Source organism: Cyprinus carpio, chromosome B6, assembly GCF_018340385.1.
Source record: "Cyprinus carpio isolate SPL01 chromosome B6, ASM1834038v1, whole genome shotgun sequence".
NCBI classification, from domain to species: domain Eukaryota; kingdom Metazoa; phylum Chordata; class Actinopteri; order Cypriniformes; family Cyprinidae; genus Cyprinus; species Cyprinus carpio.
Genome location: NC_056602.1, coordinates 11,468,636 through 11,494,616, shown reverse-complemented (window position 1 = coordinate 11,494,616; position 25,981 = coordinate 11,468,636). Strand labels below are relative to the sequence as shown.

Here is a 25,981-nt window from a genome sequence, read left to right as displayed (position 1 = left end):
TTACTAAATGGGGTGGGATTAAATAAGTTGTCTTCTTCCCACTCCCTTTCAGGCAGAATTCGACCGTCATATTTGAATACTGTATACTATATATTCTGTTTTTTTTTTCTTCTTTTTCTTTAACTATATCGACGCTATCACAGTTGAAGTGAAATAAAGTGCGCTATGTGTCAAATACACAGGCATTCAGAAACGTTTTCATGAGCAACGAACACTTTTTGTATCTGCTAATACACGCCATCATGGTTCCAGGAATAAACTTTAACAACTTAAATAGTACCATCCTGCAGTGAAGGCTCCAGATATGAGTAGGGATTTTGGGAAAAAAAGGGTGGGACGCAATATAACAGGGCAGGGACGACAGTAACCAAAGAGAAAGTTTTTACTGGTTCTAACAAACACAATTGTATTAAGAAACACACTGAATCATTGTCATGTTTGGCGAAGCTGTGAAGCGGGTGTGTTGGGGTGGTGGTCATCAAGAGCCTTCAGCCGCTCTGGAGAAACTGTGCCGGCTGAGTCGCGACTGTCTCGGAGTGCTGTATGTGCGTGGTACTTTGATGCCACTATGACACGACTAGCATCGGGACCAGTCCTCAAGTCAGACAAATTTCTAACCGCATGATCCACTGCTTCAGTCAGATTGTGGTCGACCCTGACATGCTACTTGAAGTCATACACACCTACTCCTTTCAGAAGCTAACTGACATAATCGTCACAAGACACATGACCATTGGATCCCCCCCAAATCGACGTAACACCCCCCCCCCCCCTAAAAAAAAAGGGCCCCCCCCGCCCCCCCCTGTCCCAAATAAGAACACTTCAGTGCACTTGCGGTCTTGCGGCTTACATGGCCGCCGCATGGCGTGTGTCCGTTAAGTCCCAATGTCACAGGGCAGGGGTCGGCACCTTTTCTGCTGACGTTGCCTATTTTTCTTTTTATGGTTACCAAATGTGGCCAAAAATCACCCAACCCCCCCATAAGACCATACTGAATACACTGTTATGTATTTATGTAGACAAGGCTAATGCATTAACAACCGATCAGTTTTAATCCTGTTTCTATTAATGGCGTATAATTGATGCATGCATGCACACACAGATATCTGAGACGATGTGCAAAAAGTAACAGCAAATCTCAAAACTTCATCCATGCTGCCACCCGCCATTTAGGATCGATACTGAATCGCTACATTAATATTTCCTTTAGCAACGAGGGGGTAAAATCGCTTGTTTATCAGTAACTAACCAGCTGTATTGTTTTGTATAGAAGAGATAGACCCAGAAAATTTAGACATCTCTCTCTCTCAAAATGGCCTATTTCAGAAATTTTTGCATCACGGATAGCTGTCAGTTCTTTAACATTTCTATCGTAAACCGTATCGTTTAAAAGTTGACTAATATTAAATGATTTGCACCTTCATTTGTACCGTTGCTCTCTTTCACCGTTAAACTGACGCTTCGCGCTCTGCTTCTGTCCCCAGTAAAACTCCGCCTACTTTGATTTGATTGGCCATCTCAGTCATTTTGGGACACTGGGACGAGCTGCTGTTAACGGCTGTCGCTGAGGCTTTGATCTGAGGCGCTATATGGTGCAGCATCACACCGCATCCGTAGACTATGCCAGTTAATTCTCACACTTTAGATATCTTTTATAGCTCGCTAAAGGCTGTGGAGACGATGAACAATTATTACCTCAAAATGTACATCATAATGTAGTTTTGTGGTCCCAGGGCACACGCTGCCGGTTCTATCTTGTGTTTTAATATAAGTCGACAAATGGTAGGTTTAAGGTGTGGTGGGTTTACGTGCTTCAAACCGTGTAAATGAGTGAGACTGGGTTGGAACATGCAATGAGCAAATGACAGCTGCTTTTGAATTTTTTTTTTATTTTTTATTTTTTTTGCAATTCGTAAACTCTGGAATGATTTTATATTTACATTTAAACACTCTGCACAATTTAAGACTCTACGTTCCAAATAAGTCTTAAAATTACTTATGATGTGTTTAAAGACCACAGGAAACATTTGAAATGATGCTCTAAAATGAAGTGGCCCTGCAGTTGTTCAGAGTTTGCTTACATAAACTATTAGCCTAACTATTGATATTAAGCACCCCCCTCCCCTACCACATTCAAGATGTACAGTGTTCTGAATGATCATGTATTCCTGGTACAGTGCTTTCATGTCATGAATGTTTCCTCAGGTGAGGGAGTGTTGGAAAACCCACCATCAAACCACCCTCTGAAAGTTTATGAATAGAGGAAATGGAGCAAAATATGGATGCCCAGCCCAACATACAGAGATTTATCACCCTGACGATCAATCCATCAAGCAACTTTGATAAATACCTGTGATTGATAATGAGTTCAATTTATGTTACTCTATTTTATTTTTTTATTTTTTTTGATTCGCAAAGCTTTCAAATGGTTTATTGCTTCATATTTGTGTTTATTTGTGTTTGTTTGTTTTTTAGTTTGAAAGAAATCATGCTTTTCATTTAGTGTGAACAATAAACATTATGCAATTAGATTTAACATAGATCAGGAAGAATTGAAAATATTTAAAAGTGTAAGGAAATATAAAAAGATGCAGTTGAAGAGATCTTGTTGATGGACAACAGAAAGACCTCTTGTGCTTGTGCCACAACTGATTTGTGCTTCAGTGTAATAAGTAACATACATGTATTACTCGTCACATAGCATGGCTGCAATTTGCATGCATTTAGTGTCTCGTCTCTGAATATTTTTGTACACAATACTGTATATTGCAAGCAAGCAAATAAATAAAATAAAGGGGTGCACCAAAAAAAAAAAAAAGATAAAATTGAATACCACACTTTTGATGCTTTGAGTAAAAAACTGTCAACATTTTAAACCAATTCAGACTGATTTCTTTTACCCCAGTTGCTTCACAGTACATTACCAAAATAAATAAATAAATAAAATAAAATAAAATAAAAATAAACCATTCCAGAAATAAGAACTTTCAGCTTCACCATACATGCACACATTCATGCCTTCTAAATACATGCTAATTGTTGTTCCAAGACAGTTCATTTGTATTACCATATTATCAGATACCAGAGGACACATTCAAAGGTCTTGTGCAGTCCATCCCCCGAAGAGCAATAAAATCAAATTTTGGGTGAGAGTTACATCTAAATGGGCTGCAACAACTAATCGATAAAATCGAATATTATCGATAATAAATATAATCGACAACTATTCTCATTTTCAATTAGTCGAGCCTGCCTACAGTGTACGTCCAACTTCAGCCGGTCGCATCAAATTAAAAATAGTGTAGGAAACAGAATGAGATGAGACATTATTTATTATTTATTTTAAGCTTTAAACTAACTTAATGCATTTGCGTAATGGCTTGCCCTGTCAGGCATTTAGACAGATGCGTGTGTGTCCTCAGTGCAAAAACTTTGTTTACGGTCATATTCTTAACTGTAAATGTCACAAATTCACACAAGCATTTCGATTTTTCCATAAAGGCCTACCCCGACAGTCTGTAAAAATCTGAATGAGCTCCGGCACGGCGGGCAAGTGCTTGGTGACAAAGGGAGACAATTAATAGCCTATTCAGCGCAAAACATTCATTGTGCTGAAATACCTGTTGTTGAATAGTAAATTTACGTTTAAAAGTCCACATGTAGTGCACACATTTTATGAGAGTATAGAAACTGATAACAGTGTGTAATTGTCTGAATATAAATATCAGACACTTCATAACTGTCCTTTACAGGATAAAGAAAAGACAGTAAAGCCGGGCTCACACTACAGGATTTTTAAAATCCTAAACGATTATGAAATCTGTTTGCAGCACACGCACATAAGGAGAATCTTTGCAGATTATCTTCCCTCAAATTATAAACATGCACACATTACAAGATTTGAAAATCGTGGCACATCACACACTACAAGATTACGATTATCATGCCAGAGGGAGCACCTCACATGATCACATGCAGCAGATCGTCATTGATATTTCAGTGAGTGCAGAAAGCTGCTAGCATGCTAGCTAACATATGTAATGGTACCTGGTACGTTCAAAACAGGCGATTTCACCCCAGCACTTCTCTGTCTCCTAACATTTGTGATACGTTTTTGACACATTACAGACAGTCGTGTTACTACAAAACATCAAGAATCAGTTTCTTCCGTCTCCACTATCCAACGGAGCTGTACAGCAGCTGTTTTGAGGTTGTGCACTGGCTATTGTGAAAGTACTGATGTAATCATATAGCCATCATCATCTGGATTTAAATCCTAAATATCAAACATGTTTGATATGATCGGGGTGGCTCTGATTTGTGTGCGAGCAGACCGGGAGGTGCAAGATTCAATTGGTGAACACCTCACATTACCAGATAATCTGCGCCGAACATTGGGATGGTACATAGTACACCCTGTGGTGTGGAATTTACCATGTATTGCCTTCTTTTGACGTGGCTTCTGCTTCTTCAGCATCACCGTCTCTGAAAAACACTGTCCATAAATCTCACAACTTTCTTTTCAAATGAACTATGGCTAGTCCGTAAATGCAGTCGGTTATGTTTTTAAATATAAATTGCTGAACAAACAAAATATAAATGCGAACATAAACACTTTGTTTTGCACAACCCCATTTTCATGAGCCGTGAACTCACAGACCTAAGATTTTTTTATATGTACACAAATATTGTTCACAAATCTGTCTACATCTGTGTTAGTGAGCACTTCTCCCTTTGCCGTAGCAATAATCCATCCTCCTCACAGGTGTGGCATATCAAGATGCTGATTAGACAGCATGATTATTGCACAGGTGTGCCTTAGGCAGGCCACAATAAAAGGGCACTCTAAAATGTGCAGCTTTACTGTACTGGGGGGTCTGGGGGGGGGTATCTGGTGTGACCACCATTTGCTTCACGCAGTGCAACACATCTCCTTCGCATAGAGTTGATTACTTTTGTTGATTATGGCCTGTGGAATGTTGGTCCACTCCTCTTCAATGGCTGTGTGAAGATGCTGGATATTGGCAGGAACTGGAACACGCTGTTGTATGCGCCGATCCAGAGCATCCCAAACATATGCAATGGGTGACATGTCTGGTGAGTATGCTGGACATGCTAGAATTGGGATATTTTCAGCTTCCAGGAATTGTGTAGAGATCCTTGCAACTTGGGGCCGTGCATTATCATGCTGCAACATGAGGTGATGGTCGTGGATGAATGGCATAACAATGGGCCTCAGGATCTTGTCACTGTATCTCTGTGCATTCAAAATGCCATCAATAAAATGCACCTGTGTTCGTTGTTCTAAAGTGTATGGAAAGCAAAATTACAATGATATAAAATTAGTGTCGTTAATTTTTTTGTTTGTATGTTCACACTGATGTTAAAATTACATTTTCTGATTCGTGACATTTCTTTTTATGTACTGCTAAATCACTGCTGATCACTTTCAGAAGTTATAGTGATTTTTCTTTTCCAAGAAAGAATGTGAAACGAAATGGTTATATAATTTTCATTTTTAAATATTTTAAAATTTAATTGATATAGATTTTACACAATTTAAGCAATATCATATCGTGTATCGAATATCGCATTTTTTAACAAGGTATCACATATTGCATTTTTCTTCAATATCGCACAGCCCTAATGTGAACATAAACTTCCGTTCTCTTTTTGTTAACTCTTCATGTCTCAACTCGAGCATTTTTTCTTTAGGACGCCTTTCTCTTTCAGATCTCATAACTTCTTGCTCAACTTGTAAGGATAATTCCTGGAGTCTTGCTTTATTAACCCTCTGAAGTCGATTAATGCGTATACGCGTTTATGAGGCATTTTCTCCTGATAACCCCGAAAAGAACTTAAATTACACTTTCAGTTTTGATCGTACAGATAAGAGCAATACATCAATCGAATCTGTAAAGGGTCTACTTTTTTTGTATACAGACATAATAACAACAAAACTTTGTGCATTTATAAAATAAAGATAACAAACAAGGTGTGCTGTCTGCAGCCTTTGTCTGCGCTGATCTTCATTTACAAACAATTTACAAACACGTCATTAAAATGAACTGTAACTCAGTGAATACTCAACACAGAGACATGAGAGAGATATAAGTGCTGCCGAAAACAAATATTCTGTGATAAAGTAATCCATATGAAAACAACGCGATGTCCGTTTTTCACGTCTCCCTTCATTATCTTCTAATGCGACCACGCCGCCGCGCTGAACGCGCTATTCAGATTCTAATGTTTCACTGAAGCGCACGGCTTGAATAGGGCTAGCACTTTTTTCCAGGGATTTCAGAACAGCGTAACAGATATTGCGTCATCGGGCAGGCGTGGCCTATTTGATCATTTGCATAGGTCAACGATCATGCGCAGATTGGGAGGAAAGCCGTTAGCTAAACTTGCTTCAAATACCGTTACTTCTCCGAGATCATGGGTGTTTTTCATATTGTGCAGTGTTACGTGTTTATGGTTAATGCCGTGTTGTTTAACGTGCTCAAACCAATCGTTCTAAAAGTACATTTGAACGAACATTTGCAAGTAATGACTAAATATATTAAAACAACACATATCCGATTGTATTTAATTGTACTGCCATAATCTCGTTCACCACACGTGATAAAAATCTTTACCTTAGTACAAAGAGCAATATAAATTACGTTTACTGCCACTTCAATACTCGCCAAAGAGTTATCGTGATCCATAACAACGACAACCAAACCCATAACGCGCGGCTATAACATAACCACCACTTCCGCATTTGACCATGTGATATTCCGGTGTGGTGGAACATCACATGGTCTACACCGGAAAAAAAAAGTATAGAGCGGACATTGCGTCACTGAGAGGCGACATATTTTTTCCGGGACGGCCAGTTATTTAAAATCGGAATTTCTCTGAAATAAAAAATCTTTGGAGCATTTTGAGATATTCTAAGTACACAACTGGAGGAAATATATCACACTGTGCAAGTTATTTTCGGAAATTTTATTACAAAATTCCTACATATTGGAGCTTTAATACAGTTACATTCAGATCCCTGTCCTGATCTCAGGTGTTTCATGTCAAATACATTAATACAGTTACATTTCAGATCCCTGTCCTGATCTCAGGTGTTTCATGTCAAATTACATTAATACAGTTATATTATCTGCCCTGTCCTGATCTCAGGTGTGTTCATGTCAAATTACATAAATACAGTTATATTCAGATAGCTGTCCTGATCTCAGGTGTTTCATGTCAGAATACATTAATACAGTTATGACTTGCAGATCCCTGTCCTGATCTCAGGTGTTTTTATGTCAAATTTACATTAACACAGTTATGACTTTAGATCCCTGTCCTGATCTCAGGTGTTTTATGTCAAATTACATAAATACAGTTATATTCAGATCCCTGTCCTGATCTCAGGTGTTTCATGTCAAACTACATTAATACAGTTTATGACTTCAGATCCCTGTCCTGATCTCAGGTGTTTCATGTCAAATTACATTAATACAGTTATATTCAGATCCCTGTCCTGATCTCAGGTATTTCATGTCAAATTACATTAATACAGTTATATTCAGATCCCTGTCCTGATCTCAGGTGTTTCATGTCAAATTACATTAACACTGGTTATGACTTCAGATCCCTGTCCTGATCTCAGGTGTTTCATGTCAAATTACATAAATACAGTTATATTCAGATAGCTGTCCTGATCTCAGGTGTTTCATGTCAAATTACATTAATACAGTTATGACTTCAGATCCCTGTCCTGATCTCAGGTGTTTCATGTCAAATTACATTAACACTGTTATGACTTCAGATCCCTGTCCTGATCTCAGGTGTTTCATGTCAAATTACATTAATACAGTTACATTCAGATCCCTGTCCTGATCTCAGGTGTTTCATGTCAAACTACATTAACACAGTTATGACTTCAGATCCCTGTCCTGATCTCAGGTGTTTCATGTCAAATTACATTAACACCTGTTATGACTTCAGATCCCTGTCCTGATCTCAGGTGTTTCATGTCAAATTACATTAACACTGTTATGACTTCAGATCCCTGTCCTGATCTCAGGTGTTTCATGTCAAATTACATTAACACTGTTATGACTTCAGATCCCTGTCCTGATCTCAGGTGTTTCATGTCAAATTACATTAACACTGTTATGACTTCAGATCCCTGCCCTGATCTCAGGTGTTTCATGTCAAATTACATTAACACTGTTATGACTTCAGATCCCTGTCCTCATCTCAGGTGTTTCATGTCAAATTTAAACAGTAAAATTAAAATCACATCCCTGACCTCATCTCATTCGTTACATGTCAAATTACATTAATACAGTTATATTCAGATTCCTGTCCTGATCTCAGGTGTTTCATGTCAAATTACATTAATACAGTTATATTCAGATACCTGTCCTGATCTCAGGTGTTTCATGTCAAATTACATTAATACAGTTATATTCAGATTCTTATCAAACCCATGGTTATTTTGTGATTACCATGGACGTCAATAACCATGTTTGGTTAGAGTACTAACGTTAAGGCACGTTTTACATTTTTTGGTTGTTTATTTGTTTTCAAAAATAGCTTAACTGTAAAACAATAAAACATAATAGATATAAAATATAATATCTAACGTTACCTGTATGACTGTTTTCTCCTTCATTATCCCATAGTAGGTATGCTTTTATTTCTCCTTCATCCATCTGAGTTGATCCTGGGATTAAAAAACTGCCGCGCAAAAAACCCCAAAAAAAAAAAAAAAAAAAAACAGCATTCTGCGCATGATCGGTGACCTCTTGTTTTTTTTTTTTGTTTGTTTTTTTTTGTTTTTAGGATTTGAAAGAGGGCATTTTACCAAGACCTTCAGAAACGTATAGAAGCCCGTTTCCGCCACGTTGAGTAAAAATAAAAGATCTTTAAGTCATAATAATGAGAAACTTTCTCATAATAATGACTTAACATCTCGTAATAATGAGAAACTTTCTCATAATAATGACTTAACATCTCGTAATAATGAGAAACTTTCTCGAAATAATGACTTAACATCTCGTAATAATGAGAAACTTTCTCATAATAATGACTTAACATCTCAAAAAAATGAGAAACTTTCTCATAATAATGACTTAACATCTCGTAATAATGAGAAACTTTCTCGAAATAATGACTTAACATCTCGTAATAATGAGAAAAACTTTCTCGAAATAATGACTTAACATCTCGTAATAATGAGAAACTTTCTCGAAATAATGACTTAACATCTCGTAATAATGAGAAACCTTCTCGTAATAATGACTTAACATCTCGTAATAATGAGAAACTTTCTCGAAATAATGACTTAACATCTCATAATAATGAGAAACTTTCTCGTAATTATGACTTAATCCACGCATTCGCAATGTGCATTGTGCACATGTGTTCAGCAAGCGACTGAAGCGAGGCGTGCTGTATATCATGAAGGACTGTTTTGAATGTAAGTATGCCTGTATAACAACAGCTGAACACTTTTTTAAAGTAATTGTACAGTCGTGGCCAAAAGTTTTGAGAATTACATAAATATTGGAAATTGGAAATTTGCTGCTTAAGTTTTTATAATAGCAATTTGCATTTACTCCAGAATGTTATGAAGAGTGATCAGATGAATTGCATAGTCCTTCTTTGCATGGAAAATAAACTTAATCCCAAAAAAACCTTTCCACTGCTTTTCATTGCTGTCATTAAAGGACCTGCTGAGATCATTTCAGTAATCATCTGCGCATGATCGGTGACCTCTTGTTTTTTTTTTGTTTGTTTTTTTTTTTTTTTTTTTTTGAAAGAGGGCATTTTACCAAGACCTTCAGAAACGTATAGAAGCCCGTTTCCGCCACGTTGAGCAAAAATAAAAGATCTTTAAGTCATAATAATGAGAAACTTTCTCATAATAATGACTTAACATCTCGTAATAATGAGAAACTTTATCGAAATAATGACTTAACATCTCGTAATAATGAGAAACTTTCTCGAAATAATGACTTAACATCTCGTAATAATGAGAAACTTTCTCATAATAATGACTTAACATCTCGATATAATGAGAAACTTTCTCATAATAATGACTTAACATCTCAAAATAATGAGAAACTTTCACATAATAATGACTTAACATCTCGTAATAATGAGAAACTTTCTCGAAATAATGACTTAACATCTCGTAATAATGAGAAACTTTCTCGAAATAATGACTTAACATCTCGTAATAATGAGAAACTTTCTCGAAATAATGACTTAAATCTCGTAATAATGAGAAACTTTCTCGAAATAATGACTTAACATCTCGTAATAACGAGAAACCTTCTTGTAATAATGACTTAACATCTCGTAATAATGAGAAACTTTCTCGAAATAATGACTTAACATCTCATAATAATGAGAAACTTTCTCGTAATTATGACTTAATCCACGCATGCGCAATGTGCATTGTGCACATGTGGTCAGCAAGTGACTGAAGCGAGGCGTGCTGCATATCATGAAGGACTGTTTTGAATGTAAGTATGCCTGTATAACAACAGCTGAACACTTTTTAAAAGTAATTATACAGTCGTGGCCAAAAGTTTTGAGAATAACATAAATATTGGGAAATTGGAAAAGTTGCTGCTTAAGTTTTTATAATAGCAATTTGCATATACTCCAGAATGTTATGAAGAGTGATCAGATGAATTGCATAGTCCTTCTTTGCCAGGAAAAAATAAACTTAATCCCAAAAAAACCTTTCCACTGCATTTCATTGCTGTCATTAAAGGACCTGCTGAGATCATTTCAGTAATCATCTTGTTAACTCAGGTGAGAATGTTGACGAGCACAAGGCTGGAGATCATTATGTCAGGCTGATTGGGTTAGAATGGCAGACTTGACATGTTAAAAGGAGGGTGATGCTTGAAATCATTGTTCTTTCCATTGTTAACCTTGGTGACCTGCAAAGAAATGCGTGCAGCCATCATTGCGTTGCATAAAAAATGGATTCACAGGCAAGGATATTGTGGCTACTAAGACTGCATCTAAATCAACAATTTATAGGTTCATCAAGAACTTCAAGGAAAGAGGTTCAGTTCTTGTAAACAAGGCTTCAGGGCGTCCAAGAAAGTCCAGCAAGCGCCAGGATCGTCTCCTAAAGAGGATTCAGCTGCGGGATCGGAGTGCCACCAGTGCAGAGCTTGCTCAGGAATGGCAGCAGGCAGGTGTGAGCGCATCTGCACGCACAGTGAGGCGAAGACTTTTGGAAGATGGCCTGGTGTCAAGAAGGGCAGCAAAGAAGCCACTTCTCTCCAAAAAAAACATCAGGGGACAGATTGATCTTCTGCAGAAAGTATAGTGAATGGACTGCTGAGGACTGGGGAAAAAGTCATATTCTCCGATGAAGCCCCTTTCCGATTGTTTGGGGCATCTGGAAAAAGGCTTGTCCGGAGAAGAAAAGGTGAGCGCTACCATCAGTCCTGTGTCATGCCAACAGTAAAGCATCCTGACACCATTCATGTGTGGGGTTGCTTCTCATCCAAGGAAGTGGGCTCACTCACAATTCTGCCCAACAAACACAGCCATGAATAAAGAATGGTACCAAAACCACCCTCCAACAGCAACTTCTTCCAACAATCCAACAACAGTTTGGTGAAGAACGCATTTTCCACCACCACGATGGAGCACCGTGCCATAAGACAAAAGTGATAACTAAGTGGCTCGGTGACCAGAATGTTGAAATTTTGGGTCCATGGCCTGGAAACTCCCCAGATCCTAATCCCCATTGAGAACTTGTGGTCAATCCTCAAGAGGCGGGTGGACAAACAAAAACCCACTAATTCTGACAAACTCCAAGAAGTTATTATGAAAGAATGGGTTGCTATCAGTCAGTATTTGGCCCAGAAGTTGATTGAGAGCATGCCCAGTCGAATTGCAGAGGTCCTGAAAAAGAAGGGCCAACACTGCAAATACTGACCCTTTGCATAAATGTCATGTAATTGTCGATAAAAGCCTTTGGAAACGTATGAAGTGCTTGTAATTATATTTCAGTACGTCACAGAAACAACTGAAACAAAGATCTAAAAGCAGTTTAGCAGCAAACTTTTTGAAAACTAATATTTATGTTATTCTCAAAACTTTTGGCCACGACTGTAGGCCAAGTTAGAACGTTGCATATCATAAACGTTTGCACGGTTTTTTAACGATTGGTTGCGTGAACACAAGAGGGCCCAGGTTGTGATTTCGCGTAGTTGTCATTCCCATTGGTAGATAAATGGTCGATTACTAAGTTGGCTAAATCTCTTTGATTATGTCGCGTTTATTAATTATCGAACACTAAACACGCAAGTGAAATGTGAGACGAAATACTGCTATGTTTGAATCGCGTGGCGCGAGCTAACTATATGAGCATGTTTTCACCTGCAGAGCAGGTGCGTTTTATCATGGAATGTAGGCTAATCAAAAGCATAGTGCAGAACCAAACATTTTAAACACTGCCCAAACTAAGGGACTAAACTCGATAAAGACCCCAATGAGGCAGTGTTGAAGCAAGTTCAAAACCAGTTCAAAACAGCCCTATTCTAAACAACGTTTTCAGAGAAAACAGGACAAAACATCTTGTTATGTGCAAATATAAATTACGACTTAAATCTACACATCACCAGCCATACAAAACTGACCATGAGTTTACTGTAGTAACTATGGTTTTGATATACTCATAATGGGTGTATGTGTGTGTTCTTTAAATACAATACTGGTAATCAAACTTGTCATGTGGGTAAAGGCCTAGAGAGGATAAAAACATATGTATGTCTACAGGATGGATGATGTATTTGAGTTTCTGCGAATGAGGAATGTTCCAGAGGAAACTGTTGAGAAACTGGAACAAGAAAAGGTGAGAGAATGCAGCTAGACAAAAATGTGGCATAGACGAAGGACTGCAGGGCTGTAAGATATACATAAAGGTTTCATAAACTAGTAATTTATACTTTCTTTAGTTACATATAAGTTAATTTAGTACACTTAGGCCCTGTTTCACAGACAGGGCTTAAACTAAGCCAGAATTTGGCCTTATGGTGCATTCATGTCCTCCTGGAAAGTTTGTATTTACAAGGTGGGAAGTCGTTTTGTTCAAGTCACTTTCGTCGGAGTAAGATGACGGAGTACTTTCTCTTAATTAATTACAAAAAAAAACAATAAGGTTTTTAAAATCTACTTCCAGAAAATAAAGAATAAGGAATGTGCATCAGGTGTGTTTTTTTTATGTTTTTAATTAATTTACGAAGATACTGTAAACTTTGTTACATATTATATTGTTATATTATAGCTTACTTTGCTGTAAATAGAAAATTCTAGCAATATCACTGCTAAATACCTTTAAGTATTGTGTGTATTGTGGTAACTTGGGTTCAGTTAAAACAGCTCAACATGCATTTTTAGTCTGTGAAACCAGAGGTTGGAAATCATATCTCCCCCCAGATTTCTTATCGCTTAGAAAGTTAGATCTATCACAAAGTTGGTTTTAATATTAAATATAGTCAACGCTTTAATTCTTCTATCAGCCCAAGAGGTAGACAGAGGCAGTGGAAGAGCAAGAAGCAGAAGACAAAGTGCTAAGAGCAGTCTATTCATAGTCTATTAAATAATCTTTGTTAAATTTCTCAATGAGAATTAATCTCACCAGCCAAATTCAAAAAATATTATTATAATTAAGCAACAGTGATGAAAAATGTATGCTTCACAACATCATCCTTTGATGATAAAAACTTTGAGGTGGAGGTGTTTACTTCTCTCTAAATTAAATAAAATGATTGAAATGGGTGTATATAGAGAGATAAAGATGATGAAAAGATATAAAATAGCATAAATGAAGTACAACATATCTGTATTTTTGCTATCTTGAAGCCGCACATGCACTCAGCTTACTATTAGAAATCTAAGAATACTTTTGTCTTTACGTTCATTTAAGACTTTATTTAACTCATTTAAGACGGCTCTTATGAGGATATTCTACAAAACTGACATTTAGGCATAATTCCCAGTCAACACGTTTTATCTCACAGTGATCTCTCCATATGATCCCAATGTGAGGTCACAGTGAGTTAAAAGTGTAACCGCTCAGCGCACTCACTGTGTGCTCATATTATGGCCACAATGTGAGTCACCCCAGCTAGAAATGTTTTTGGACGTGGACTCCAATATCGCTCAGACGTAAAATTTTGGTTGAAAATGAAATTTGGAATGACGTTCTAAACATCTGATGTCAGGCTCCAACTTCAGTAAACAACTCCACAAACAGCATTACCAGCTTCACTTATTACAAACCAGATTTACTTGTCATATGTGTACAAAAGTCTTTATTGAGATTAACAGAGGTTTAGATGTTGATGATTTATTGAAATTAATAGTTTGGTTTGATGTCACTTTTATGGTTTATGCCCATATTCTTCATTATGCCCATTTAGTTGGGCAGTTTGACTTGATGTTTTAATGTTAGTTTTTCTCTGGCTGCTGTAACTGTCTTATGGCACGAACAGTAAGAGAAAATGTGATCAGATGGTGTCAGCTACTTGATGATGATGATGATGATGATGATGATGATATAATTAACATGTAGTGCTCTGATTAGTTGATCTCTTCTAGACAGTTATGTGTGTTAATTTCTAATAATTGATTATAGTAATGTTCACTATATAGCATGACTTTCAACACTGTTTAAATAAGATGATCTATATAATAATAATAATAATAAAAAAAAAAACATTTTGAACTACTGTTTCACTTAGACATATTCAAATTTCAAGAATCAGCGCATGAATCTCTATGGCCGTGTCCCAAATGGCGCACTTCATGTGGACTTTCGGTCTCGTGGACTTAAATTGCGTGTGCTCGCCGAGTCTACGAGTCTCTAGGCGGTCCCATTCAGCATTTTAAAGCTCTGAAGTGTGCTCAGCGGCGATATCTCAAACATAATAATAGCGCGTTGAGTAATACGATCGCATTATGATTCATTAAATAAATAGAACCAAATGTCAGTGCTTTACTGAGTCATATGTAAACCTAGTATTTATATTTAAACCTGTAGATTCATCTGAAACTTACGCAGATGTTTATTATGTGTTAAAATTGTAATCTTAGTTCAAATGGAACATAGGCAGCATATTCCCCGAACATGCAGCTCCTGTCAAAAAACAACCAGACCGTTATTTCTGGCGTGATGATTGAATCTGTCCCAAAAATACCTCTCAGTGCGCCCTCGTGGACTCGCGCCAAGGGCCCTATAGGTCTGCACTACATGACGTCACCGAAGTGTGGATTCTGAGGAAGTCCACAAGTCCGGAGTGTGCCATTTGGGACAGGGCATATAATGGTGACATGCTTCATGCTGCAATGCATTCTGGGAGCCACTGATGAGTTTTGTGTGATGCACCCAGAATGCATTGCGGCATGAAGCATGTCATCGTTATTGAGATTCATGTGCTGATTCTTGAGGTTTGTGTTTGTCTCAATGAAGGGATTTAAAACTTAATGTACACAGATTTTGTTTTTAATATTAAATACTCTGCATTAAAAATTTATGCGCTGTGAGGTTACACTTTTAGATCACTGTGAACTCAGATTGCTCATGTTGTGACCACACATTGGGGACATCACTGTAAGATCAACGTGTTGTGTGTTATTGTTCGTTCAAGCGCGAAAGAAAGCGCAGGATACTGGCACGCATCTTTCTGTGCTGTCAGGACAGTCACAGGCAGCGCGTTCTCTTGAATGGTTTAAAAGCATTTGCATGAATAATAGCATGGTCATATAATGTAATGCTAGCTAAATGACGACAGAAAAAACAGATGCTGCGTTAAATATTTTAGCTCGTTAAACAGAACAAAAATCTATCTTATGCGTTAACATTGACAGCACTAATGTCTGTATATATAGATGTATTTATATATATATATATATATATATATATATATATATATATATATACATAAATGTTTTTTTTTTGCACCCAACCATTTATCAGTGAAAATTGTATGTTGACAGGCAAACTTAATGTCAAATATTAAACCTTCATTTCCTTTTTTTCTAGATTGATGCCAGTGTCATCGAACTAATGACAGATGAACAGCTAAAGACATACTTTCCATCATATGGTGATCGGCTGGCCATTTTGGGATTTTGCAGACAGAAAGCCAGTAACAGGAATGATCCCAATAAAAGGAAATCAAAACTTTTTGAGCGATTGAAATCTAAAATATCCAATAAATCGAAGTATGATGATTCTGCCACAACAAGTCAACAACACACAGCAAAGAATGCTCAGAAGACTATGAGAAAGGTAGAATTAGGATGGATGAATTACGATACAGAAAATGAAGTCTTTAAACAAGTGAGAACAAGAAGGGGTGGCACACGAAAAGTTGATGTATCAAAAGAATCCAAGAAATCTGATTTGATTCAGCAAGCAGTCAAGCTGTTTTTTGGCAGATGGAAAAAAGCCCTGAGGGAGACATCACTGAGTTTGAAGTAGATTTAAAGGATTACAAAGAAATGTCTATTGATGAAGACATTACAGTTGGAAAACTGTATGCAGACACCAGGTTGCCACTTTTACGGTTCTACCTCACAACAAAGAAGAGAAGTAACTCTGGCTCACATATGCAACAGGAAATAGATGTGGCTCTCACTACACAAGAACTGAACAGTTCCCCAACAAAAATGCCAGCTGAAAGATCAGGAAATACAGATAACACAGATGTGGTTTACATAGGGAGCAACATGGAACCAGAGATGCCTTTCCTTTATTCAACAGAGATAATTTCCTCCACCCTAGATGAGAATGCTTTGGATGACATTAACACTGTCACATTTGTCACTGGAGACACTGGAGACATTTTTAATGTGGATGATCAAATTTTGGATGATACATTACCTCTCTCACCTCTGAACACTATTGCACATAGTGAACAAATAAAAAGGATCTTAGTTGTCCACCGTGGTCATGTCCTCCCAGAACTCATTGCTAATTTTTTGGATGAAAGCGTGTTAGGGTGTGAAATAAAAATTCAAATTATTGCACCAGATGGAAAACTTGAGAGGGGCCATGATGAAGGAGGAGTTGTGAGAGACTGTCTTTCTGAGTTCTGGAATGAGTTTTATGAACAGTGCACTATGGGCAGCTCTTTCAAGGTGCCTTTCCTTCGGCATGATTTTGGACAAATGCACTGGCAAAGTGTAGGCCGTATAATTGCCTTTGAATGGAAAAAGGAAAAGTACCTTCCTGTGAAAATAGCTCCAGTAATCTTGGAGCAGGCTGCTTTTGGAAGTGCGAAAAGCGATGTCATTGAGAATTTCCTGAAATTTGTTCCAGAATTAGAACAAGCAGTCTTTGAAGCCTGGCGATCTGACTTCAACACTGTTGACAAAGAAGAACTGCTTGAGGTTTTGGATGGCCATAGCTGTCGTAAAACTCCAACAGAGAACAATGCAGAGGAAATCTTACAAGAACTTGCCCACAAAAAACTGATTCAAGAGCCTGCCTTTGTCATTAAGCAGTGGGGAAACTTGTTTTCCACTGCCATCAGTCATCTTGATGAAATTTCCTCTGTGTATGAAAACTTGCAGCCCACTGTGAGAATGGTTTTGAGGGCTCTTTCTTTCCCAGAGAACATGAATACCCAGCAGAGGGAGATTCAAAGGTATTTAACCACTTACCTTAGGGAATCTGGCACACAAGGTCTGTCTCGGTTTCTTAGATTCTGCACTGGTTCAGATCTTTTTTTTGGGAAAAAACTATCGTCATTAACTTCACACAGGTTCAAGGCTTCCAATGACGCCCAGTTGCACACACTTGTGGTTGTGTCTTGGAGCTGTCAGTTTTCTATGACAGTTATCCTGATTTCAGATCCGAAATTAACAAAAGTCTTAGAGTGCAATGTGTGGGTGATGGACTTTATCTAATTAATGAAGTTAGAAAAGACTACTGCTTGTAAATGTAAGACTGTAGTCTTTGTAAATTCACATTATGTACCACCATAAAAGTTGTCTTGCCTTATGCACTGTTTGTTTTAAACTGTTGTTTCTGAATTGTTTGAATGTACATGCAGCTGTAATGTTCATTTTAAAAAAGTTTTAAAGATTTTTGTAACTATTATAATGTGACAATGTTATTGTAAATTGTACGACTGTTTGCAGTTGCTGCTCACTGATGAGCATTTCCTTTACTTAAATGATGTCTTACAGATATACAAATATTGCACAATTTCAGTGCAAAGATATGGATGTTTTTTTCTTTGACCCAGTAGCACTACATCCAAACCTGTTTTAGCGTTGCTGTTTTTATAGCGTTACTGTTAATTGAAAATTTGTTTGACTACAGTGAGCATTGCTTTCCTTTCAGTATGTGATGCCTTAAGGATATGTTGCAATGCAAATATATGTTGTGCTGTTTTCCAACAGTACACACCCAATCCTGTTTCATGAATACTGTAACCATAAACTTTACACATTCTTTATGGTTATAGAATTGCCTGCTTGCTTTGCTTATGCAGCACAAAACCCATACAGCATTTTTTTATTTATTTTTTATTTTGAACATTAGTAGAACTGCCTTTTCATTTCAATTAAGTGTTCCACAGAATTAAAAATTTGATTTAAAGGTTGACACCAATAAAGTGAAATACAGTGTACAAGTCAGATTAGATGCATTGTGTGATCATATCAAGGTATTGCTGCCCGACATTTTGTCTACGACTAAGCAGCGAATAACATTTGTTTTTAAATATGCTTCACAAATAATGTTAGTCTGTGTCACTTGGTTCATTGTTTATCAACTCCCTGAGTTTGATATAATTATCCACAGTTGAAAAGACATCTCTTGACATATCCAGATTGTGTTCTGTAATGAGGTGAACACAGGCATCAAACACATCTTTGTCACATGGGTAGTCTTTGAATACACATTCCTCCAGACACACTTCAACTTCTTGTGGGCCTACAGGGTGTAAGTAATCTCTTCCGCCATATAACTGAGGTACTGCATGCATAATGGCTGGGCGACCATTTGGAGATCGAGAGTTATGAATTGGTCGTATTCTATGATTGTTCCAAGTTGATGTCACTTGATCCAGTTCCTCCTGAAAAATAAAATGAATAAAAGGTTATTTACATGATGGGTTCATCATTTAGTCAGGAAGGATACCAAAGCACCTTTACAAAAGATTATTATTTTTCGATAATATAATTTACCAGTTACTTTATTGTGTGCAGTGTTGGGTAGTTGAAGGCTGCCATGTTTGCAGCTTATAGTTACTTGATTACATAGATTGCTTAACCTGCAGTGCAGGTTTTAGGGGGATGTGGGCCCATGTCCCTTAAATTGATATCCAGGACCTTTTTTTTAACCTTTATAGAGACAATTTTTTTCTAGCCTTATGAAATTTATCTTTCATCTTTTATGTGAAATTCTTACATTTAATAATAAAAAAAAAGCTGGTGTTTACTCAAAAGTCGTTCAAGGGTGCGATTGCTAAATTTGACTCCATGTACCTCTTTCAGTAGAGTTAGTATTTCACGATTTGTTAGTCCTCGTCTGAAATACTGCTCTATTTGTTTAAAATCCATGGATCCATGGATGCCCAATGTTAGCAAGAATCAGCATCAGCAACAACCGGCGCCTAGTCTGTAGGCGTAGCTCGAGCGCACAATGCGTCACAATTTGTTTATCATTATTATGATACGTTAAGTCATTATTACAAGATGTTAAGTCATTATTACTAGAAAGTTTTCTCATTATTTCGAGGAAGTTTCTCATTATTACGAGATGTTAAGTCATTATTTCGAGAAAGTTTCTCATTATGACGAGATGTTAAGTCATTATTCAAATAAATCTTCACATTAACAAAATATCTCAATACATTATTTAAATAAATTTTATAATTATTATGAGAAAGTTTCTCATTATTTTGAGATGTTAAGTCATTATTATGAGAATGTTTCTCATTATTATGACTTAAAGAATCTTTTTTTTTTTTACTCAACAGTGGCGGAAACGGGCTTCCATAGAAATGCCCATTTTACGTCGTGGTAATGAAACACCTGAAATTTAGTGAATGCCGCTTGAATACGCCCACACAACAGAAGACAACGCAGCGAGACTGTTCTTCAAGTTTTTTATTTTACTGTTTGCTTCGCGATGAGAGGAATAAGACATAATTCACCCTAAAAAGATGTGATGTGGTTGATGATTTGAGATTTGGATTTCCTCAGAAAAAAAAATTAAGCACTTTATAAAGCAGAGATTATAAACATGAGTAAGTCTCTTTTTATTTATTTACATACTTGTACTAGTTTTACATAACGTGTAAACATTTTACTAGTTAGACTTTTTCCAAAGACTTTTTCCAAACTATAATTCCTGACTAAATGTATAATCAAGTGAAATATTATGAAGTTTCAATAACAATATGCACTACTATACTATTCAAAAGCTTGATGTAAATAATATAAATGTAACAAATAAATGTAACTGTAACAAATGTAACAAACAATGCTGTTCTTTCAATTTATCCCCCCTAAAAAACCTTTTCAACATTAATAATAATAATAATAATAATAATGATGATAACAATAAATGTTTTTTTTTTGTAGAAAATAAGATTGTTAAAAGGATTTCTGAAGGATTGTGTGACTGGAGTAATGATGCAAAAAATTCAGCTTTTAAAGTCAGCTTTGATTGTTCCTAATAAACTGTTTAACTGCACTCACAAGTTAATATTAAATTATGTTGTGGGATAATTAAATATATTCTAAATAAACTACAAACATAAAATTATATACATTTGTTTTGTCCTCACATTCTTTCTTGTAACTCTTCCCTCTCAGTCACACAGCTGACTGAATGGCTCATTATGCAGCTCATTATGCAGGCCTTTGTCTTCTCAGGTGTGAATCACAATGATATTTATGATAGTTGATGCCTACTCGCATATGACTTTTACCAACAAAAAGTGTCTTAGAAAATTTAAATCAATATATTGTTTTCTGTAAGTGAGTAAACAAGTTGATTTTCACATAATTTAGAAAGAAAAATTCTAGGCTACAAGCTCCAGTTTTCAAAAGTGCCGGGAACCAATGTTCTGTATGTGTTTTATTGCCTTATTCAAGTGATTTAACATTTTTAGTTTTTCACTAACCACGCATAACATTTTTTTTCTCAAAAAAACAATCATGTATATACATGCTGCTCACATATTATTATAGCCCAGTTTGTGCTGATTACAGTGAGATTAGACTTTAGCCATTTAGATATTTATAAGAAACTGAAAAAAGCACAAATGTCAGGGCATGACAAAACTTCTCCAGGCCCCAAAAATAGCCTTAGACTCCTGAGGGTTAACTTCCAGATCTGGATTCATTTCGGCTAAACGTCTTAAAAAAAAGAAAAAAAAGTAAAAAAAAAAAGTAAAAAATAAAAAAATAAAAAGGTTGACAATCAAATTATTATTGTCAACTGAAACTAAATATTCACTTTCAACCAAATATATTTTTTAGATGATTATCAAATTATCAGAATAAAATTATTTGGATTGACTTATTTATTTATTTTACATATTTTTAAACCAAATATCCAGATAAATACAAATCTAAAATTGTTCATATTAAGCAATTTCTTCAGCTTCAGAATGTGATTTTACGGTGTTAAATGTCACTGAATTATTGAATTTACACTCTCGAGCGTCAAACATTTTAAAATGTTTATTATTTCACATTGAAATCTTCAACACTTATTGACATAATTTCCATTTTTGGTATTTGGGGAAGAATTTACAACAGTTAAAGTGAAAATTGCTTTAAAACAGCATGGCTTTATAAAAGCATCACGTTCATCCAAGAAACGTAACATCCATGTACCAATAAAAAAAAAAAGCCACTCACATTCCAGAAGAAAAGAAAAGAAAAGTAAAACAAATGGGTACCGAGAACCTGTATTTATTTGGACCGATAACTGGGTCAATACCAGACTACCGATAAGCTTCAGGACAAACGATACGGTTATCGATATTGCGTTGTTTTATCTCTGTATACTTCATGTTAATGGCTAATTAGAAGCTGCTGCTTGTCATTTTCCTTCACTGAATGAATGACATTCCCATCTGCAAGACTTAAATGTTATAAACATTCACCTCTGCGGTGTGTGTTTGCGTGACATCACAATACTAACCAACACCAAAATCAGATGCAATATATGCACTGTGTCAGATGCAATGCAGCAGTGTAACAGTGAACAAAGGAGGCAACAGTAGTAATCTAATGAAACATTTACTAACAAAACATCTACCTCAAGCAATGCGCTGTATATACTATGTCTCCCGGCTCCAACTGCAACTTGATAGACACATTCATATGAAATGTTAATTTTAGCTGTAGAGTTACACTCACGAGACACTGCGCTTATATACAAGAGTACATTACTTGCGTGTGCTTTAAAGCCTTGTCGGTTAAACATTTAATTTGCATGCTGTTCTGACATGCGCTTAGAGCATGTATACCTGAAGAATGTGCAAACTAGACGGCCGGTCAAATTGCACCTGATTTTTTAGTTATCATCTGATTGCGCTAATATGGTCAAAAACACACAAGGTTTACATATAAAAACAGTTAGTTATGTCTAAAGTGAAAGTATACCATTGAAAGAGAAACGGTTCGTGTAGCTCTTAAAAGGACGGTACTAAACATGCTGGCGATTGTCATTAAAGGGATAGTTCACCCCATAATTAAAGGGGTCATATGATGTTGCTAAAAAAACATTATTTTGTGTATTTGGTGTAATAAAATGTTTATGCGATTTAAGGTTTAAAAAACACATTTTCCACATACTGTACATTGTTTCTCCTCTACGTCCAGCCTTTCTGAATGATGTCGTTTTTGCAAAGTTCATCGTTCTGAAAAGCGAGGTGTACTCTGATTGGCCAGCTATCCAGTGATTGGCTGAACGCCTCAAGCGTGTGACAAAAATGTTACGCCTCTTGCCATACTGTGATGCATGTCCTGGTCAGAACACGGGCCCGACAAGACAAAAACAACAAAACCCATTACAAACGAGCCATTTGTTGCATCCAGTGGGGATATAATTACAGATTATAATTATATAATGTGTTTTTACGCATTGCATCGCGCCGCGTAAACATAAAACCATGTCTTAATTTGTGACAAACAAGCGCTACTCTATACCAGCAGTTCTCAATTCCAGTCCTTGTGCCCCCCAGCTCTGCATATTTTGCATGCATCTCTTCATTAACACACCTAAATCAGATAATCGGCTCCTTAGAAGTGAGCTCAGTGCATGAACTGTGTTCCCACTGACATGGTCCCTACACAGTGTTCATTGCTCCCTACTCCCTAAACAGGGTAAATCTGTTGAAGTTTACCTCACTTTGGAACATTCATTCATGGATTTGCGCTGCGCAACTTCTTCACACACGGACAAGTGTGACATCCTATACCTCTGTAAATAAATACAATTTAAATTCACGTCTCGCACAATTCAATACACTTTGAATGGAACATATGTTCACTTCAAACTGGAATCATGGCGGAATATCCTGTGATGTCCACTTTGCAGGGCACTTACATTCAAATAGAACAAACGTCTGAAGCCATAAGAGAAACATACAAAAATGTGCAGAGCAGGGGGGTGCGAGGACTGGAATTGAGAACCAATGCTCAGAACTTACGTTTGAATCATCAGTGGAAAATCCTTTACATATGTAAATGTACTTCTGTCATGACAACTCTCAGAGAGATTGGCATGGTAATGTTCATGACAATGTTAATGTATTTGGTCTTGGCAGAATAGATCTGCTACGCTGCTGCTGCTGTTGTGGCAGAGCAAGTACTGAGACTTGCTACTGCCAACACGTCCACAACATGCTGCTGTGAGCATGTAGGAAATACTGCTGCTGCACATAAAACAAATGAACAACCCCCCAACAAAGCAGAAGACATGGCACACAATACAATACAAGCTAATAGATGCATGCCACTGAATATAAGAATAAACTGCTGCATCAGTGGACATACATACATCCACGCACATGAAGATGAACAGACAAAACACTACAAGCCAATATATGCATGCCACTAAATATAAGGATAAACTGCTGCAGTGAACATACATCCACGCACATGAAAATGAACGGACAAGGAAAGACAAGACACCCCCCAACCAGCAGATCTATCACCAAGACATATGTACTGCTGCTCCGAAGAGCCATGTGGACCACATGCATTACTATCTGTGTGTGCCTAGGCTACCATGCCAACCGGCTTAACACTAGTGGCCTATGACTATGTGAGCCTTGGCTATCACTCCGACCGGCTTAACAATAGTGCCTACGAGTATGTGAGCCTGGGCTACCACACTGACTGGCTTAACTCTAATTAGATGCACACTATGTTAATTAACAAAATGATATGATGCAATCCGATAGATAAGACCCTAGCATCCACCTGAGCAAATATCATAATTTAGTAATTTAATATATATTCTGTTGTTTTCTACACTTCATCAGTCCCAGCTGCAGAGTAATAGCTGGTTAATTCATGTTCGTGCAATGAGACGGACAAGTTAGCCGATGCATACCATTCACTCTCTCGTGTAGATAAAAGTTATCGGGGTAACAGTGCACAAAACTCCTGGTTGGAATGAACTTGAATGAAATGAAAGCAGAATATTAAGTTCTTTTTCCATTTTCTTAACTACTAAGCACCGCTAGAGCATAGGTCACACTGAGCAAATTTCTCCGAACTACTCTAACCATAATGAATTTCATTCAGGATTACATCAACCATAGATAATGATCTTAAGCGATAACTCTAAAATCCCTTCTTTCCACATCACTGTCATTTATATGACTGTGATAAGCACATGCTTCTGACGCTGCGTGCAGCTGAAATCAACCACACTCATCACGATGAAAACACTGACCTTTCAAAATGAAAATGAACATTGAGATTACGCCGATGCATATGGTAAACCCTAGTTGAAATGCAAACACAAGAATGCTTAATTAATTTAATGTTTCCTCAGAGTGTTACATGCTCTAAACTGCCTTTGCTCCAGCTGTAAACACATATGCTAAATGCCGCTGCTAATATGCTTAATATTTTGCTGATGCATACAATGCAAACTGCTAACATAACTGCTGACACTTAGTTTAACCTAGTTTATGGTTGCACATTTTTGTACTCAATTAGGCAGAGCACGCAAATATACACAGCGAAAAAAAAATTAAAAGAACATTAATTTATCTTAGATGTTGATTTCAGCCTTTCTGACGTGCGCTGCCGACTGCTACAGCAAACAAAGCCAGGTATTTGAATATTGAGCAGTGAGCTCATTTGCTACTGATACAGGAGAAAACCAGTCAGCTGTGCAATGTGATAATGATTCCATGAAGTCGATTGAGTTAGACCTGTCAGACTGCGCCATCTAGAGTTTCATGCCAGAACTCTGTATTTACAGACTGTGAGTCAGAACAGCCGGCATTGATTGTAGTCTACTTTCCCAGGATCAGGAAACAGTCCTCCATAAAATGTGCTGCACACATCTGAATATTTGGATTGAACTGTTCCCTAACACAACAGCAAAAACAAAATAACAACTGATTTCTAGTTGTGTCCTCTTTTGGAAGGCCAAAGAAAGTATTTTCGCTTTCACAATGAAACAACGTCTTCACAACATGGCGCCGGCGGCAACAGCGAGAATCAAAGGTTACACCTTCTTTCTTTGCGTGAACATTTGGGCGGTGTTATGTAATCTTCCCACATTGTGACATAGACATGTGGGGGCATGTTTAAACTTGCCATTTTAGGAGTGTGTGGACGAAAACTTGAAATCGCATCATATGACCCCTTTAAAAATTCAGTCATTATTTACTCCCTGTCATGTTGTACCAAACTGTATTAATTTCATTCTTGTGCTGAACACAAAAGA

At 36.9% G+C, this 25,981-nt stretch overlaps 2 protein-coding genes across 4 annotated transcripts in view; both read left to right on the top strand.

Moving 5' to 3' along the window:
- The window catches only part of LOC122137658, an 83,733-nt gene extending 65,646 nt beyond the window's left edge, over positions 1-18,087 (top strand). For 2 of the 3 annotated variants that reach the window (XM_042725718.1, XM_042725717.1), the window contains one exon: positions 16,076-18,087. In XM_042725718.1, coding sequence (XP_042581652.1) covers positions 16,474-17,946 — 1,473 coding nt within the window. In that variant the 5' untranslated portion in view covers positions 16,076-16,473 and the 3' untranslated portion in view covers positions 17,947-18,087. Of the gene's footprint in view, positions 1-12,514; positions 12,884-16,075 lie in introns of those variants that run through there. The other variant, XM_042725719.1, reaches the window with a different exon arrangement.
- Positions 1-25,981, top strand: part of si:rp71-81e14.2 (uncharacterized protein LOC100002239 homolog) — a 164,555-nt gene that overhangs the window by 99,220 nt on the left and 39,354 nt on the right. The gene's annotated exons all lie outside the window — the stretch shown is intronic.